The sequence below is a fragment of the Trichomycterus rosablanca genome, chromosome 21, assembly GCF_030014385.1.
Source record: "Trichomycterus rosablanca isolate fTriRos1 chromosome 21, fTriRos1.hap1, whole genome shotgun sequence".
Lineage (NCBI taxonomy): Eukaryota > Metazoa > Chordata > Actinopteri > Siluriformes > Trichomycteridae > Trichomycterus > Trichomycterus rosablanca.
The window spans coordinates 4,836,304-4,856,974 of NC_086008.1; the positions used below are offsets into that span (position 1 = coordinate 4,836,304).

Genomic DNA, 20,671 nt, shown 5'->3' on the forward strand with positions numbered 1-20,671 from the left:
TTAATCGCATCTTACTAATGCATGCAACCTACTTACTGTTTATAGAAAACAACACTGCGAATAAAAACATCATTTTACTGCACTAATAGGTGCATTTTTAGGAATCCATGGGCAAAATCCTCCACTGAAAGAAAGCCAATTTTATTCCTGTACCACAGTTTGGTTTGGTGGATCCGTCTACTACAGTGCTACAACATGCAAAACAAATAAAGACATTTCATCTTTGGAAATAGACAACAGGAACAGTCAGTCACGTTTAGCCAGAATAGTTTCAGAACCGTTTTTTAATGTTTACCAAAAACTAGCCCAACAGACTTTCATCAGACCAAGATTTTCCTACAAGTTATGTAATCTAACTTGACCCAAGGGCAGATTCCAGGTAGCACACAATTCCAGAAAAAGACTTCATAGGTATTAGAAGCCTTCATGTAAATACTCGTCTGACATCTGTGCCATCCTGTATGACCGTTCTGGGTGTAATTTATTTTGAGCTGTTCATCTGATTGACAAGTAGATCCTCAACAAAATTAAGACAAGATCTGGACTTAGCTGTGCAGGTTGGTTGTTTGTTTAATTCTTAACGCCATCAATGTCAGCTGCTACGGCTATTATCATGGCTGAATAATAGATTCAGTCTTTAAACATCAAAGTAGAGGGTTGATTTGCTTTCTTTATTTGTGTGTATAGTGCAGGTTGGTACTCAAAGCATTCTGACATGATCTGAGGGTATTCGTTAGCTGCCAGGCTTCTAGTGTGCATGCCAACTGTTGCTATAATAGCAGGAGGTCAAGAGGAATAAAACTGAGAGCATATGGAAAGACGGTTTGACATCAAGCAAAGCAAATCTTTGTCCTGCTTCCACTGCTGCTTAAACACTTCCCTTTCTGTGGGATAGACACTCTTATTTGGTTTAGGTGTGCGTGTTGTACGTGCAGAGCTGATTTAAGCTCTGTCGTGGTTTGCCGGAAGACACATTTCTCCTTGCAGGGGATTAGTGAAAGGATAACCTTTTTTAAATGCTAATGCTGTTTACATTAACTAAAGTGTTTGAAGGGTAATCATTAGCTTATGAAATACTCTCTACTGCTCTGGTGGTGCCTTGCTATAAACCAAAACAAAGAAACGTATACATACAACAAAGCCATTTCCGACTAATCACTGGAGTCTAGGAGTTTAGTAATCCACCTTGGTGATACATCTAGAGATTATACCACCTAAAAGCAGTATTACGTGTTATTTTTAGCATAAGCACATGTCTTTACTTAATCCAACAATTACTAGCTTCATTCAGATGTCTTTAAGGAGTTGGCTAATATCTAATATAAACTGCAAATCTGGCAGAGATTACAACACATCCAAAGGAATAAATGATGATCAGTGTCTACACCCAGCTGAATCCTTTCTGAACAATCAACTCATTCTTTTATAAGCACCTGCATGTCTTTAGGAGTCCACAACTCGAACCAGCAGGTCTCCATCCCAGCATGTGAAAGTAACCTAAGTAACCTATTAAAGGCACCTGGTCCTGAGAGGAGCTACACTCAATGGTGCCTTGATTTCAAGGCTTTTTCAATCAGTCTGACTATGGTTGCAAGTAAAAGTTGCCTAGATCAGATAAATTAAGTTAGATAATCATGTAAGAGCAATGAGGTAGAAGAGAGCAGTTATTTTCAAAACAGAAGTAAACAGGGTTTGCACAAATAAATGCCCAATAAAGGTCAAAACACAACATTCAACTTCCAGCTAATTTATAATGTTTCCAAGTTGTTTTGTTTTGTTAGACCATTTGTTCAATCATCCCACTTTCAGTAGTAAGTATGTCAATATTGGTACTTGTTAACTGTATTGTTATTATTTTAAAGGCCTAATACCAGCTGACTGAAAAAACCCTTATTTTTAACCCCTGTATGCTAAAACAATGTCAAATACTTCAAGAAGTCAGAAACATGGATGATGAACTATGTTAAATTGTGTCCTTATCCAACCTCCACAGTTAGTTCCTGCAATAGCTACTTGCATGCTGGAATATCTGTGCTTATTCACCAAGTTACAGGCCATATAAGCAGCGTTCCATAAATGATACTGATTGGACAAGTTCATTATTTTACCTGAATTAACCTAAGTTACATTTTATCTGTATTAAATATTTTGTCAAACATTGAGTACCTAAAGCAAACAGATGCATTTTTGTGATTTTGTTTTAGATTAATTCTGGTTTAATAAAATACAAACCTTATACAGCATGCAGAGCATAGCAAACTAAATCATTATCATCTGTTAGACTGATGCAAAATTGTTTAGCAAAATACACAGTACAACAGCCAATTATTTTGCAGTAAGTGGACAATCCTTGTGGTCTGTAGGTGATTAACAAATGACAACAAACCCAATCCTTAGCAGCGCTACCCTTATGATGGGTGCAGTGATCTATTCAGCCTGATAAAAAATAGTTTGAGGAAGATGACTGTACAGTGGAATTATGCATGTTGTATAACCTGAATGTCAGCATGCAGCCATTTGTGTTAAGTACCAGCTAATTAATGCCACCACGAAAGCCACCTCGATCATCACAGTCACTGCTTCAGTTTTGCAAAGTCTGATTTTTCCGTTGTGTAAGATTTATGGGGGCGTGTGGCGGTGGTTCTCTGATAAGCTGATAAGAAAATGTGTTCTGGTGTCAGGTTTAATTGCAGGGTTTTGTTTGGGTGGAGTGAATTAGTTTAAGCCACATAGGCGGCAGCATGCTATGGGAAGCTCATTGATGTGACGGTGTGTTTAAAAATAGCCTCAAACAAATCAGTCAAGGATGGACGTCATTCCTTCTTCAATAACGGACTAGAAATACGAGTCAACCAGCATTCATTTTGGAAAGCCAAAAAGGGTCTGCAAATTTCTAATCAAAGAAGAAAAGAACGTTCCACACTGTTACTTGTAAAAATTGTTATTTGATATAAGGTATTAGTGATAAATACATGGTACCTTGCACACCTGTATAGGCACCATTAACTGAAACATATACACAATACATGCTGAGACTTCAGGGATGTCTATGTTTTTTCTACATGACATTGTCAAGCCTCATTCTGCATGAGTTAGTGCAGGTGTCAGACTGGTCTGTCTGCAGTCCTAACCCGTCTCCCATGAAAAAAAGCACATAATAAAGCGCACACTAATAACAGTGCACATTTCTGTGTGTGTGTATATGTACACCAGTCTGTTCACCTTTGAGATGAGCTCGTCATGGTTGGCCAGATGTGCTCGGCAGTGGATGCAGCTGTATGTTCGGTGGCAGTTGGGCAGGTAAGCCTGGAAGGTTTTCGACTTGGTCATCTTCACCATCTCACTGTCGTGGTTCTCTTCGCTGGGCTCGTCTGCGCTGGCGCTGGAGGAGTTGCAGCTCTGCTGAACTTGCTGACAGAAGAAACACTGGAAGATGCAAGCAAAAGCCGTCGTTGTTGTGGAGTGGGTGTGTGGCACGCTCCACACAAACACCACAGGAGAAAAAACTACCTTTAAGAGTAGAAAAGAGAAAACAGGGAATGGGGAAGAAAAAAAAGACAAATCAGTCAAAGGGGAAACACACAGCCTTGGTTTTAAGGTTTAAGCTAATACACTATAACATCAAAAGTTTGTGGACACCCCTTTTAATTGCTGAGTTCAGGTTATCTTGCATACGGTTAAAGTGCATGAAGAAACTGACAAATGCATAGAACTGTGAGTTTCAAACTGAAAGGTTGTGGGTTCACATCCCAGCTCTGCCATGCAGCCACTGTTGGGCCTATAACCCTCTTGGCTCCATACAATGTCTGACCCTGCTCTCTGACCCCTGCTTCCAAAAAAAGCTGGGTTATGTGGAAGAAGCACTGTACACGTGTTTATGTATATATTAAAAGTAAAAATTTTCCATTCCATTAATGTGCTTGTAAAATATGTAAATATATAAAATTTGGATTTGCTTTCTTGTCAGTCTGGTGCCTGTTAATCACAGACTACAGTTAAAACATATCATTTCTTTAAGCACAGACAGAGCTGCAAATGCTGGCTTGTTTTCATGTCTCACACATCTCAGATACTTGTAAGAGCTTGTAAAGGAACTGCTTCTGATTAGTTGTGGTTTGCCTACAGTTGGAACTCAGCTGTACAGCCTGTTGGCTGTTTCCTTTTAAAGCAGTGTGTCAGCTTCCTCTTAACTTGTTTGCACTGGCAGGAGACTCGTGTTCAGATCGGTGGCACGGTCTGGGCGATCGAGTGAGTGAAATTCCCAAAATATAAGATGATGTGGGTTCAATAACTCCATTCATAACTCTTATCCTGGTGCAGACAATAAATAAATAACAGGAAAGTTTTTGTTCTGCACTAATGGATGGCTCCAATAACACCATGCAAAAGAAAAACAAAGACACTTCCACAACAAAACAGGAAGTCTGTCTACTGCCATGCAAACTCCAAACGTGCACGCCACTGCTGGCCTGGTGAGCACATAAGCAGCTGGAGCATGAGGACAATGTGAGCATTAAAAACGTTTTCCATGAGAACTTTTTACGTAGTCTTGATCATAAAACAATTTACACTTACAGTATTTAGCAGACACTTTTATCCAAAGCAGCTCACATTTGTGACTGAAAAACACTTCAAGTTAACTGCTCAAAAGTGGTAACCCCCCATTACCACCAACAACAACCAAAAACAACTTACAATTCATTTATCAAAGGTTTTTTTTTTTCATTTCTTCTTGCATTTTTACTTTTCTCCCCTAAACCCCACCGGTTTACAACCACTACTTGCAACACTTCAGGCCAAGTAGAGTGTACAGACTGTAAATCTCCAATAAATAAATAAATTCAGTATGCAACCCTGACACACACAGTATAAGGAACATTGTGCTGTGATCTCACTTAAGGCAAGAAGTCAAGTGTTTGGAACACTGTGACCTTACTGTAAATATGGCTTGTACCAAGGTGCAGCATTATCTAAGGGATAATGATGGTAGCCTCCACTAGGGCTTTAGGCTATCAACTGAAAGGTTAAGAGTTCAAAATCTCAGCTCCGCCATGCAGCCACTGTTGGGCCCTTGAGCAAGGCCCTTAACCCTGTCTGCTCCAGGGGCACCGTACAATGGCTGACCCTGCGCTCTGACCCCAGCTTCCAAACGAGCTGGGATATGCAAAGAAAGAATTTTGTTGTACTGTACACCTGTATATGTATATATGACAATAAAGGCAGTCTATTCCAAACAGAGGAGACAATTAAGTGTTTGGAACACTGTGACCTTACTGTACATATGGCTCATATAAAGGTGCTTTAAAGATTCAGTAAGGCCTTGGTTATATTCAATATTTCAACCCCTGTTGTTTTCAGTACTACTGTACTTTTGGCAACCAGTCAGTAGTGCAGTGCGCCACCAACACGAGACAAATGTAACTGCAGTGGGAATTGTTGTTATAAGTTGCACTAAAACTGTTTTAACTACGTACACCTACAAAAGTGACCAGCTACTGATTATATCTGACTTTTAACCCGAGAAATACATTTAAAACAACTCATGTGAAAGTATACAGGCTGAAAACACGAAATAAAGACGGTTAAGTGAATAAAATGTACCGAGTCACAGAGGCCGTCGAGGCTGCTATGTCATCAGCGTCAGTTGGAAGAACAAAGAAAGTGAACGGGACGGCGCACGCGCTCCAAGAAAGATAATCTTACTTAGTCTGATTAACCGGGATAAACTATACACCGGGACAACAATGGTCACTGCACCAAGAACACCTCTCAGCACCAAGAACATTATTCCAATCATACACACAGTTTATATTACTGTACTTTTAGCGTTTGTCAATGAAAACTTTCTAGTCTTGTGCTGTCTGTTTACACGATTTTAACGTTTACAATCCCCCAACATGGCAAGTGGTTAAACTAAATGAAAACACATACATTTATGGTGTAAGTACATAATCTTTGCATATTTTAACCCGATTAATACTATTCATTGAGTAGCAAAGATGGCTATTTATTTATTAGGATTTAACGTCATGTTTTACACAGCTTGGTTACATTCATCAATTCACAAGTTTAAGTCAAACATTTACATTTTCGTCCAAAGCGACTTTTGAGCTATTGAAGGTTAAGGGCCTTTCTCAGGGACCCAACAGTGGAAACTCTGTGGTGGCAAGGCTTGAACCGGAAACCTTCTGATTACTAGTCCAGTACTTTAACCACTAGGCTACAACTGTCCATCAAACAAAGTCATGGACAAGTATTCTCCAATTCACCTCACTTGCACGTCTTTGGACTGTGGGAGGAAACCGGACCTCCCGGAGGAAACCCACGCAGACACGGGGAGAACATGCAAACTCCACACATAAGGGAACTGGACCACTTCACCTGGGAATCGAACCCAGGACCTTCTTGCTGTGAAGGCGACAGTGCTACCCACTGAGCCGCACCAAAGATAAAAGCTAAAGCGTCAGAACACGAGGGCTCCAAACAAAGGAATTCATCCAAACTGCAAACGTGTTTTATTATTAATACCAGTTAAAAGAACGACAATTTGACAATGTCATTATTAACTCGACAACGAAAGTTCAAACCGTTTAATGTAGTGTTTTAATGTATATTTCCTTGTTTTGTCTCCTTTGTTTACACTGTTTGCGCATGCGCATTTTATTCACCAGCACGACAACTGGTATAAAATAAATCATACACAATCCGTTGCGTTGTTACACGAAAAAACGACTTCATTTAACAATCGTGTTGTTTCTTTACTTAGAAACTAAGAAAGCTAACGCGTCAAGGTACGACGACACAAAACAAAGGAAGCATGCTTGCAAATATTAAGCAAATTCATCTACACTGCGGACGCGCATATTAATACCACACAAAAGCATCATTATATATAATAGCTATTTTAATTCACAATACAAGTAGAAACTAATAAATGTCGTTTTTTAGTACTAATGTCCTCACCTTGAACACTTTGTTTATCGCACTTGAGTGGCTACTATTAAAACACCGACATGACAACTGGTTTAAATAAATCCACACATAATTTAAGATCGTACAAACGAGTAAAATATCAATAAAACTGGATCAGATCAACACAGAAACCAAACAATGCAACAAACGTGCCAGACCACGAGGACGCAAAACAAAGAGCGTGTGCGCAAACATGCGGCACATTGGTTTATATTTAGTGCAATTATATTTTACTGAGCATTGTTTAGTTACAGTAAAGTTACAGTATAGTTATATGTTGTCTGTATGGACTACCACCTTTCTTCTAAGAGTCTTTATGGCTGGGCTCAATTTGGATATTTTTTTTTACTGTATAGATGAATGTTGATTCTCATATGCTTCTTTAAGACATTTCCATCTGCATCCTCACGTCCTGTTTGGTGTTGTGTGTTGTCTGAGTGTTGTTGTGGTTATACAGATACTTGTTTGTACAATGTGAATCTCTGTAGTGTGTACTATTACTTTTAACTTATTATCTGTCTGTCTGTCTGTCTGTCATCACCACATGAATGGGTTAAAATAACCTGCTTGTTATCTGCTTTTCATGTTAAAAACTGTGTTTTTGAAGTTGTGATGGAATTGACATTTTGCTATGACACTTGGCAAATAAGTATAAAGTATCTGAATTCTATTTAAGCTCAGTTGTAGCCATTATTAATTCTTTACTTTATTTATTATAGATGCATGTTCTAACAGACAAATACCCAGGCTTTGCTGTTCAAAGTCAAAGTTGCTTTATTGTCAATACTGCAATATGTACAGGACATACAGAGGATTGAAATTATGTTACTCACTGACCCATGGGGCAACACTAGACATAAATTAAAACAATAAACCTAGAATAAGAAGAATATAAAAATAGAATAGAATAACACACTAAAGCGCAAATATATATACACTGACACAAGAAGTATGAAAAATATAGCACTAAAATATAACAACTGAAAATTAGAGGTCCCAATATTAAAAACCTAGACATTTAAAGTGACCATGCAGATTTAGAAGTCTTTGTGTCAAACCAGTGCAATTACAACAGCAGTGCAAATGAGATGATTTATGGATAGTTTCAAGTGATGTGTGCATTGAATAGGTACTGGGGATGTTGGGTTTTTGGTATTGATTGGTGCAAACTTCCTTGTTTCAAACATAAACCTTTGTTTACCTTCTTTACGCGTGGATACATAATTCCCTACATGACAACCAGTCCAGGTGAACACTGACCCAAACCAGTACAGCATATGCAGGGGAATTAAACATTTAAGTGCTTTTAATCGTGGCTTATTCAGACGACACAAACAAAGAAAAGCTTCAGACCACGAGGAGGCAAATCCAACAGGAAGCGAGGCTGCAAATGTCAAACATGAGAGCAGATTCTCTTGCTAAAGTACCACAAGTGCAAACCAGTTAAATGCTTTACACACTAGCATTACCAGTCTACCAACCAGTGAGCAATGCAGCAAGTAAAACAACTCACCTGACTTGTATCTCCTGACTGTAACTTGTACCAGTGTAACTTTGGAATTAATTTTACTGATGAGCTGCTAAACAGTGCACACAGCAGCACAGAGCTGTGCTATCTATCTACCTCTAGTAGAAATGTTCCTGAATAAATAGAAATAACTGCTAATTTCCCCAGTGTGACAGAAGTGCGTTTCAGCTGCGCAACATCTCACCGCTTTGTTGCTTCTATTTGTGTTTATGATAGACTAGCTGCTTTGTGTCGAGTGTCATCGAGGGGCGGAGCCACGCAATAACTGACACTCGACGCATCCAATTAGCGAGCAGAGGAGGCGGGACGGACAGATAAAAGCACCCGGATGTGTAAATAAATACAAGCTGATGGCGCTGCGGACATTATGATCACTTACAGTGCAAATAATACAAGACAGACCAATTTAAGTAAACAAAACAGTTTAAATATAAACAATACACATAGCACGATAAATATGAGGAAAATTTAATGTAGCAGTACAAAATAGAGAACGTTTACTGGATAAATTGCCAGTAATTTGCCAGTTGTAGCCTAGTGGTTAAGGTGCTGGACCAGTGATCAGAAGGTCGCTGGTTCAAGCCCCACCACTGCCAGGTTGCTGCTGTTGGGCCCTTGAGCAAGGCCCTTAACCCTCAATTGCTCAGACTGTATACTGTAACTAATGTAAGTCGCTTTGGATAAAGGCGTCTGCTAAATGCTGAAATGTAATGTAAATAGACACAGAACAATGCACAAAACAAGTGCTACATATACTTGTTAATTAAATGATGTATAAAATGTTATTTTGTGTTAAAACATTCTTTATTATTAAAAAAAACCCTTCCTTTTACAGGTTTATTTGTATTCTGAATATAATAAAAATGTTTCCGAGGTTAAAATACTGTAATGTAATGATGTAAGTGCTGGCTCAGTGGTTAAGTTACTGGACTAGTAATCAGAAGGTTGCCGGTTCAAGCCCCACCACCACCAAGCTGCCACTGTTGGGCCCCTGAGCAAGGTCCTCAACCCTCAATAGCTCAAATCGTGTTCAGTCATAATTGTAATTCGGTTTGGATAAAAGCGTCTGCTGAATGCCACATATGTAAGGGGGGTGCACTTTACTGTTTTGTAAATATTCCACATGCTGCTAAATTACATATCTGTATATTGCCTGTATATAGTCTTATAGTTTGTATATTTTTGTGTTTAATGTTTAATGTATACATTGCTTGTACACTGTATTAATACTCGAGAGATACCATCAGCCAGAAACAAATTCCTTGTGTGTATCCACATACTTGGCCAATAAATCTGATTCGGATTCTGATGTCAAAGCTTCATTCACAATGTCAGTTAACTCTGTGGCATGGCCTTCTAATTCCTTATTAGACAATCACTAATGAGAAATAAGAAGACAGTTTGACGATGTTAAATTTGGCAAAACTTATATCTAAAAAAAATAGGTCACAGAAAAAAGTTACATAAAAACAAAGTTGATTGAAGCTTTGTCTAAAGTATGAAGTATGACAGAAGAATAGACAGATAATTGTCTAGACATATAAACAGAAGCTAGGGTAGACAGATAAACAAGCTGAAATGGACCGATGAAGAACAAGATAGACCCAAGCATAGATATTTAGATAGGCAGGTCAATTAGTGTCCCAAGAAATCTATTTTGTTTATTTTTACAAGGCAACTAAGCTTTTAATTAGAAAATTTGGATTTTTTTCCCCCAGGCATTTTAAGTAGCTTTTCTTTCATGCCTTGTATGTTAATCCAAAAAAGTGGAATAAAAATATAAGAGTTAAATCAGATTTAATGCTCCACAAAACAGAATGCCAGATAAATAACAGATAAACAAACAGCTAAATACATATTTGGGTAAATTGAAAGAAAACTGATATAAATGTTTAGACAGTCAGATGGATAACTGATAGCTGAACGAGATAACTTTGTATCATCATAGATAGGCATATATTTATTGAGAAAGATACATTTAAATAACTGAACAGAAACACTGATGCACAGATGGTAGGGCGGACAGGCAAATGGATAGCCGGATGAATAAATACATGGATACATTAACACATGATAAAGTTGGCAACATAAATGAATATTCAGAGACAGACAAGTGATAGGCAGACAAATAGGATAAAGATGCAGCACCAGTGCAAAATCTGGCTCATGTTATTTGTTATAAAGTTGTAACACGTTGACCAAAACAAACAAAAAACACACAAATACATTAATTAATTAATTTAAAAATGGTAAAACCATTCTGGTTTTGCTGTGTGTAATCTGCCTTTATACTAAACCTTCTCATATCATGCATTGTGTAAACATTAGGTATTGTGATATGATAAGACTGGCTATATCACCAAGCCTTAGCAAAGACTTGTTTTATGGTCCATCCACCCTGACTGTCTCTTGCATCCCTCTGCGCCAAAGAGCATCTGCTACCCCTACTAAATAATAAGTGGGGAGATGATGGTCTATAAATAAATCCCGGTCACCAAAAGCACCTGCAGAACAGTGCAGCAAGCAATGCAAATGCTCATGCCTAATTGTGATAAAATTCAAATGTATTGCATGGTCAAAGTTGTGATTCTGATGCAGTGGTAGTCTATGGATTGATATTTTAAATGGAACAAAATGGGCTCCTTTTATTCCACAGACACAGTAGCAATGCTCAATGCTAAATAAGCAAGCTTGGAGCTTGGATGATGTCATTTGTTTTTAATCTGATCTGCTTCCCAATGACACTTTGTTTTCAATCCTGTGGCTCACAAATCTCAGCCAAAGGATGCAATATCATCCCAGATATGGATCTACTGTAAACATTAATGCAGCCCATATACAGTGTGGGTCTATTTATAATAAGAACTTTAATCTTGTACATTGTGACCTTGCAGACATGACACTAACAGACATACAGATGCATGCAATGCAACATGCTCTCTTCTCTTACTGTTATTATTACTGACGTGCCAAAAAATAAACAGGCATGTCTGGTGCAAACACTTGTATTGTTTATTGTTGTAAATATGAAATACCTTTTTGCAGGATATTGATGGTTTCTCTTTCAGCAGCACGCAGGTACCCAAGCAAGTCTCACCAACATATCTTTGGCATGTTCTCTTCAGTTTTCATTCATTTTTACCTCTTCTGACGCAGATTAAGCAAATATTGCGATGCAATAGCAGTTATGCAACCTAAAATAAGGCTGAAAAACGAACTCCAGTTTAATGAACATTACATTCAAGTGTTTTCAGTCTGCGTGAGCAAACCACCAATAATCTGGATTTATATTTAAACCACTCCACTCTTTATATCACCAGTAAATTCGGTTAAATTGCAGTTTCATGTCCTAATAATTAAAAAATCTACTGTAAACGTGACCGCCCATGCTTACTCCTGTAATTAAACTCAAAAAACAGTCCAGTTTAATAATCTCCACCGCCTGACCGCAGCATCTCTCTGTGTTCAGACCCGCTTTTGTTTTTGTGACCGTTTGTTTTGATAACCGCCGCAGAGAACATGCTGGGGAGAAACTATTTATATCACTGACAACATGCCCGACCGCCCTGGCAACCAATCAGAAAAGGCTTCCACCCCAAACAGCCAATCAGATGAGGGCTAAGCTCCAGGACGAAAGCAAAGGCGCGCTCACCGAGCCGAGGGTTTTTTTGTTTATGGTGCAAGCGCGCCACCGTTAAATGCACGTGCAGACGACGCAGCGGTGGCGCGCCGCGCGTTCTCGTCTCATCACACGTGGACGAGGTAAACAGTTTAGCTACTGCGTAAAGCATTATTCATAAACAAGCGCATTAATGTACTAGTTTACAAAGTTTACAGAAATCATACACTAATACAGAGCTTTATAACTTGCTTCTGTGGGGAAAACGTTTATAGTTATATATTTATAGATGGATGGATGGATGGATGGATGGATGGATGGATGGATGGATGGATAGATAGATAGATAGATAGATAGATAGATAGATGATAGATGGATGGATAGATGGATAGTTAGATGGATGGATGGATGGATTAGATGGATGGATGGATGGATTAGATAGATGGATGGATGGATTGGATGGATGGATGGATGGATGGATGGATGGATGGATGGATGGATGGATAGATAGATAGATAGATAGATAGATAGATAGATAGATGATAGATGGATGGATAGATGGATAGTTAGATGGATGGATGGATGGATTAGATGGATGGATGGATGGATTAGATAGATAGATGGATGGATGGATGGATGGATGGATGGATAGATAGATAGATAGATAGATAGATAGATAGATAGATAGATAGATAGATAGATAGATGATAGATGGATGGATGGATTAGATAGATGGATAGTTAGATGGATGGATGGATGGATTAGATGGATGGATGGATTAGATAGATGGATGGATGGATGGATAGATAGATAGATAGATAGATAGATAGATAGATAGATAGATAGATAGATAGATAGATAGATAGATGATAGATGGATGGATGGATGGATGGATGGATGGATTGGATGGATGGATGGATGGATGGATGGATGGATGGATAGATAGATAGATAGATAGATAGATAGATAGATAGATAGATAGATAGATAGATAGATAGATGGATAGTTAGATGGATGGATGGATAGATAGATAGATAGATGATAGATGGATGGATGGATGGATTAGATGGATGGATGGATGGATTAGATAGATGGATGGATGGATTGGATGGATGGATGGATGGATGGATGGATGGATGGATGGATGGATGGATAGATAGATAGATAGATAGATAGATAGATAGATAGATAGATGATAGATGGATGGATGGATTAGATAGATGGATAGTTAGATGGATGGATGGATGGATTAGATGGATGGATGGATTAGATAGATGGATGGATGGATGGATAGATAGATAGATAGATAGATAGATAGATAGATAGATAGATAGATAGATAGATAGATGATAGATGGATGGATGGATGGATGGATGGATGGATGGATGGATGGATGGATGGATGGATAGATAGATTAGATAGATGGATAGTTAGATGGATGGATGGATAGATAGATAGATAGATGATAGATGGATGGATAGATAGATTAGATGGATGGATAGATAGATAGATTGGATGGATGGATGGATGGATGGATGGATGGATGGATGGATGGATGGATGGATGGATAGATGGATGGATAGATAGATTAGATAGATGGATAGTTAGATGGATGGATGGATAGATAGATAGATAGATGATAGATGGATGGATAGATAGATTAGATGGATGGATAGATAGATAGATTGGATGGATGGATGGATGGATGGATGGATTGGATGGATTGGATGGATGGATGGATGGATACTTTATTGATCCCAAAGGAAATTAAAGCCCCAGTAGCATAATACAACAAATAATTAACAGTACAAAACAAAAGCAAACAGAAAAACTAGAACTGAGTATTTCTTGTAATTTACATAAAATGAATAACTTGGCAATAATTATCTGTTTTATGATATCAAAACAGGGTTAAATATACCAATTAAGTTTAATTTAGCCACAGAAGTCATAACATTCCTCCTCAGAATGCCTTGGTATTACAGTACTGTGAATCTATGATGCCAGTCACATGATCAAGATTTCCAGTTCCTGCAGCAAAAAACATTCCCACATCATCACTGACCCACCTTCATGCTTGACCATGAGGGATAGTATTTTCTGGTCATAAACCTCGCCTTTTTGTGCCAAATAAACCACTAATCCGTCTGGTCAAACAGTTCCAGTTAATCTCTATAGAACAATGCCCCAGAATCCTGTACTTATTCAAATTCCTTCTGGTTTATTTCAGCAGACCCTTCTTGTGCTTCTTGGTCAAGGGTGGTGTGTGTGTGTATAATGCATCACAGCTGAAGCAAATAAAAGGTAAATGTTGAGTTTCCAATGGTGTAATCAAGCAACCCAACTTTAGGTCATACAGGCTGTAGGTTATAAGATCAGCAACATTATGCAGGTTGAATAATCGTGACATGGCAGTATGAACAAAATATCCTGATACTCTAAAATACTACATCATTCAACTGAAGACTCATTCATCAAAATCTAATTGCACAGAGAAGTTTAGAGTTAAATCTTGGGGGTTTGAACATTTCTGGTTGCAACTGACCACACAGCAGGAATTTACAGCTCATTTTTCTCTGGTAAACCACGATGCTCGTTATGATTTACTTTGTCGCCCTCTGTTGGTTTAATGCAGCAACAACAAGTATGAGCAGCCATTGAGAAATGCAATGAGCCATAACAACAAAAACAAGCCCAACAATACAATATTTTCTGTATTATCACACAAATATTTATTGTTAATAATATATGACTAAAACATATACTGGGTGTTTTATCACAAATGTATCCAATCAAAAACAGGGGCTATTTCAAGCTGCCAAATTACACACTGGCATGTTTTGAGTAGTAGGACGAAACCAGTGAGCCCAGAAAACCATAGAAAAGCAGGGAGTCACACAGTGTACGAAAAACATGGATCAAACCTAAAACCTCAGCACCCTTAAGCTGTGTTTCATCTACACCTCATGCTGTGTGACCATGTCGCCCAATATGTAAATATAAGAACAAACTGAACCACTCGGTTGGACTGAGTAATTATTATTACTGATTACAATTACTACTTATATATTTTATAGATTAAATTGTATTTTATTTTATTGTTTAAAACACTTCATATCTACAATTATATGCACATGTAAGATTTCAAGATAGTTAAACAATTTTTTAAAATAAAAAAGTCTAAAAGTTTAATTATTTGTCGCCCTCTGCCGGTGAAGTTTAGTAATGACGTTAAAAGCACTGCAGTAAAATATAATGAATAACAATAATTATTATTACCACAAAAATAATAATAATAATAATAATAATAAATAACAAACAATATTTGATATTTAATCCAGAAACCGTGGTGAATAATATGGAGCTATAACAACCTAAACTCTTCAGCTTTTTACAATTTTTTTTAAAATTGTGCCTGTTGAAATTTGTGCCGATTTAGTCAAAAAATTCATCACATCAGATGCTGATGTTGAACAAAAAGCTCTGGCTAGCAAACCACAATTTAATTAATTAATGTATCCCAAAAATGTTTTTCATTTGGTGAAGTCAAGAGGTCTTTGCAGGCCACTTTGCTTCAGCTGTGTTGTGTTATTGTACTTTGTGCAGTAGTGCTGACACAGTAAAGGGGTTTTTCTAAATTGTTGCCACAAAGTTAAAATCATATTATTTACTTTATAGCAGTGGCGTAACTAAGAGCTCATGGGCCCCAGTGCAAAACAACATTTTGGGCCCCCTCAACAAATTTCATATATATATATATATATATTTATATTGATGATAGCTGATCAGAATGAATTAAAGGTAGGTGAAATTAGATTAAAGTGAGGTGAGTGGTTGAGTTCATGTCGTGGAGGGCCCCCCTGCCATGGGCCCCAGTGCACCTTATTCAGTCATGAAAAATACAGGCAGCTATAAAGTGTGTAGAAACTTTTGCCTGTAGATGATTACATGGCCCTGTGATTGATTTCATGTATTTAATAGCAACAGATTTTATCTACAGTCTGTAGTTTTGGAATGCTACATGGAGCTTTTAAAGTAATACGCCTTTAACTCTTACGGCTGTGGGGTTGAGTCCTCGATGGAAGCTGAGTGATGATCTTGTTATTCCTCCTCTGACCACATCGTTGCCATCAGTAGTCAAGGACCGCAGATTCCCATGGCAACAGGCCTCCAGGAGCCAAGGCCTTAACAAGCAAATTAGATCTGAGCATCTTCATCATGTTGCACACCTTCACTAACTGCTTTTTCAACACCAGAGCAAGAATGGACAAGCCACAGACCAAGCTGTAAAGGTGCTAATTTTCCAAGCATACATCTTTCCGTTTGGCCAGTTTTTAGGCGTCCATATACATAACAATAAAACAAATCTGCCATGAATTAGCAGCTCCTGTAACATGGGTGACACTGTTTACAGTCAGATGAGCTTTACATCATGATGGGCCTAGCTACACAAGAAACGATCCTTAAAGCTCAAGCAAGAGTAGAGGTGACCACTTACCTGAATGGCATTCTTTGAGCCCATGGCAATGTAAAACTAACTCAACTGTGGACACCACATGTATGCTTGGATTATATCTGACCCTCTGGACTGTGTGCAGGGTTTTTAATTTTTTGGTTAACCTTGGCTGGAGAGTTCTGTTCCATATATCTTTTAATGGCTGCAGTAAAAAATCCTCTGTATAGACTATATGATCAAAAGTATGTGAACACCTGAGTCATGAGCTTGTAGTCTTATTCCAAAATCAAAAGCGTTAACGTGGGGTTAAAAACTAGTTACAAATAAATAAACGATTTTTGGCTGCTCTCATTATGGGTCTCCACAGCGGATCACTTGTCAGCATATTTGATTTGGCACAATTTTTATGCCAGATGTTTTTCCTGACACAACCCGATTATTTATCCTGGCTTAAGACCAGTGCTGAGGGTGCACTGATGTGTTTCCCTCCAATGCCTAGGTTCACGTAACACCATACACATTCTACATCTCATTTGTACAAATTAATTTAGCCCTGTAACTGTCATTAAATGCAAGTGAAATAACTGTCTACTAACATCAAAAAGTCACACACCCACTACCAGACTAAATAGGATACAGTGTTTATTCGATGTGTTTAGATTACATAACTTGGCAGATGCAAAATGATTTGAATAATGATTAGAAACGGCTGTCAGCAGCAATGACTTTTTCCTTAATGTGCAATATTTAATAGGTTTCAAACATTGTAATATTTAACAATAATAATCATGTTTCTCCCAAATGATTAACATTACATTAACACCCCCATCAAAACACCTGAGCAAGGCGAGACAGGGCATGTATGTTGAACATGTAAGTGAAATCCACAAGTTTAATCCGCTGTTTAAATCCTTACTTACAGAGGAATTTAATACAAGGATACAATAATGTAACAAGATTAATAACCACTAGAAACTTGACATTCATTTTACAATTAAAAAAAAAAATGCACAAAACATTCAAAAACTAAAGAAGCAACAAAAAAAGTGTGGGTCAAATAAAATGTCTTAATACCTCTCCCAAACTAAATCACAAATCACAAAAGCTCTGGCAAAAATGACTTAAAATGACAAGAGTTAAGATATATCATTTTTGTTGATTCTATTTTTCTTTTTTTTTTTTAAACATATGTACTTAAGAATATATCACAAAAAATCACAACTGATCCCAGACAAAACAAAGCTGCACAAGAAACCATTATTCGGTAAATAAGTAAAGGCACACAGAACAGACACAGACGTGGCTGAAGCTGATCTGAAGCTGATCTTACAGGATTTTTGCAGTGCTTTTCAGGAAAACAGCCCATTCGTTCTCAGGTCGACTAGCTAATAAACGTTATTTTTAGCACCCATCTGACATTGGGTCAGGCCCCTATATGGCACCATGCTGGATAGATTTGAGACATGTTTACATGGACACATTCGACATCTGTCAAAAAAACGCACCCTTGATTTTAATGATGCATAACAACACATGGTAATGCGTTATAGAATGGTTGGTCTTTTATGCCCTAGAAGTTCACCAGGTTTGAAGTTTGATGCCCGCAGACAAGGCTTCAGTCTGCATTTATTTAAAGCTGCACATCAACAACAATTAATATTGGGTTTAAAGGAAATTAATATTTGCTCCAAGAGGATAAATGAACATTTTTATTTCTGGATTTTTTTAATGGATGTTTTAAATGACATGTTTTGTACTTTTATTGTGTTTACAGAAAAACCAGTTGTTTATGATCATCTTGGGCTGTGTCCTAAACCAACTACACTACAGCTTTAGCTAAACAGGTTAAAAAAAATAAAGGAAAACAAGCAGGCAACAAATGCTTCCAGACAAAAGTAAGCAATTAACAGCCTACCAGGGTCTGTTTTATATATAAAATGCTTAACAGATTTAGATGAACTTACTTTTGGATTAATATAGCAAAAGAAAAAATCCAAGTGAATTTTAAAGAGAATTCATAATTCAGCATATGGCATAAGCTTTAGTTACATAGACTGCCCAACTGGCCATGAGGACAGTATAGGCCTTAATGCTTGACCTCTACAGTCAGGTGGTCTGTTAAATCTTGTGTGTGTGTGGGGGCATTCATGAGAGAAATCGGTGCTGGACACTGGCCGCAAAGATAGAATACTTCGGTCACTGGTTAGCAAACACCTAAACCGTAGGATTTATGTATGTCATGTCTCTATAAATCATAATAATACAAACGTTATAGATGCTGTTATAGTTTAAATACTGTAAGTATGTGGTTACAAGTGGAAAAATAAGCTCTGCCCACAACATGCTAATGTACATCAACGCATTATCTGACGGATGCCAAGAATTCCTTGTAAATGCAGCCTAAAGCAAGGGCTGTAAGGTGGAAACGTACCAAAGTGTCAAATACAGATGGTACGTTTCACTGCTCAGTCTGTCATATTATTATTTTTCTCCCAATGTAACTGGCTCTATTTCTCAATAATTTATCAATAAGTGCTAGCTTTCGACACACTGACAGCATTTTTAAAAATTACAAGGCCTAGTTACAATTTTCTAGTTACAGTTTCCAAGGTTTGCTGTCCTCTTTTTTTTTTTTTAATACACACCTTTTGCTCATTGTAAGCAAGAAAGCACAGAACGCAGAGATTAAAAACTGAGGTTTGAGTTTTCCTGTAGTGAACACACAGCTAAAGACTGTCTACTTCAGTCATCCATCTTATAATCAAGCCTTCAGCACGATTCTTCTAGCGGAGATCGTTTTCTCCTAAAAATATACTCTCCAAAACGGTTCAAAAATCCAAAACGTACAAGCAAGTTTAAGCAGAAACAAGAACAAAAAGAGAGAGAAAAATCTTTCAAGAAATGTGTGACCACAAAAGGTGGGAAACTAACAAAAACCTGAGTCCCCCTGCGGAATCCCCAGCAGTGTGGCACCTCGATGTTCTTTGTATAGAAAGCTTTTTAACAGTCATGCAAGGACACAGTCTTATTGATAGAAGGAAAGAGCGACAGAAAGTAAGGGCGTCACAAGGAGATACACTAAAAGAGAACACCCAAGGAGGCACTGTACTTTTTTTAGCTCATGTTTCAGTAAAAATCAGACACACCCCTTCTTTTATCCCTGAGTCAAACGATTCAGGGCTCACCTTTACCTTCCCCTTTTACTCTAGCAATGCCATGTCTACCAATATTAACTTTTTTTTTATTAGGTTTATTTTCCAAGGTGCCAAAAACCTCTTTGGTGCTTGAGCTTTGTTCGACAGCAACCAATCTATAGTGTGATTACAAATTTTACACCACCTTGTCACAGTACAAATAGCCTTTGAAGAATGTATAAACTACTGCACACTAATACATCGTATCACATTAAGAATTGTATTTAAGGGGCACGTGGCATTAACCTGTTAGCATGAGTGCACCTAAGCGCTGCTATAGTTAATTAAGAGCCTATAAATGGCACCTTGGCAAACTTGAAACTAGAGAGACCCTGTATATTCTTGTACCAGAGCCCTCTGTTTAAATTTGGCCTCGAAGGGACTCAGGAAATGGCTTTACAGATACTTTGCAGAAAAGCAGTTTCATAAAAGTGAGACTGACGAGAACCAAGAATAAAAAAAGCAGTTACACAACTACAGGTTTTTACAAAAGCCTTAGACAAAACGTGACCAGAAGCGAGAGTTCCTCTTATGCAAAGCCTCAAAAAAAAAAAAGATTCTGGTCAGCCTGCACACTATCCTTCAACTCACCACATACACACATCCTTATTATTTCATTTCCATCTCAACAGAGACAAAAGGGCTTAAGTAGGATGCTAGAATTAGGGGAGAGGGGTGCAGGGATGTAATCAAACTATGTCAGAAGCACAGACACTAGATCGAGGTTGAATAGTAGTTGGTTTCGATAACTGGCTGTAGTTTTAAAGTTTAGAAAAGAAGATGTGGTGGAGGATGATAACAGCTGAGAGGAGACGAGTGCCGGCCCGACGGAATCCAGTGCGACACCTAGAGAAAGTAAATGAGAAGTGACTTCAATTAGCAAGAGTTTAAACATCTGCCCA

At 37.9% G+C, this 20,671-nt stretch overlaps 2 protein-coding genes across 2 annotated transcripts in view; both read right to left on the minus strand.

Annotated features, from left to right (window-relative positions):
• ypel1 (yippee-like 1) overlaps positions 1 to 16,641 on the minus strand; it is a 28,444-nt gene extending 11,803 nt beyond the window's left edge. The window contains exons 1-3 of the mRNA XM_063018292.1: positions 16,618 to 16,641; positions 11,536 to 11,619; positions 3,223 to 3,510 (exon numbers count right to left, since the gene is read on the minus strand). Of these exons, the coding sequence (XP_062874362.1) occupies positions 3,223 to 3,510; positions 11,536 to 11,619; positions 16,618 to 16,641 (396 nt within the window). The remainder of the gene's footprint in view (positions 1 to 3,222; positions 3,511 to 11,535; positions 11,620 to 16,617) is intronic.
• Positions 16,642 to 17,200: 559 nt separating this feature from the next.
• mapk1 (mitogen-activated protein kinase 1) overlaps positions 17,201 to 20,671 on the minus strand; it is a 28,014-nt gene continuing 24,543 nt past the window's right edge. The window contains exon 9 of the mRNA XM_063018259.1: positions 17,201 to 20,615. The gene's annotated coding sequence lies outside the window, so the exon portion shown is untranslated. The remainder of the gene's footprint in view (positions 20,616 to 20,671) is intronic.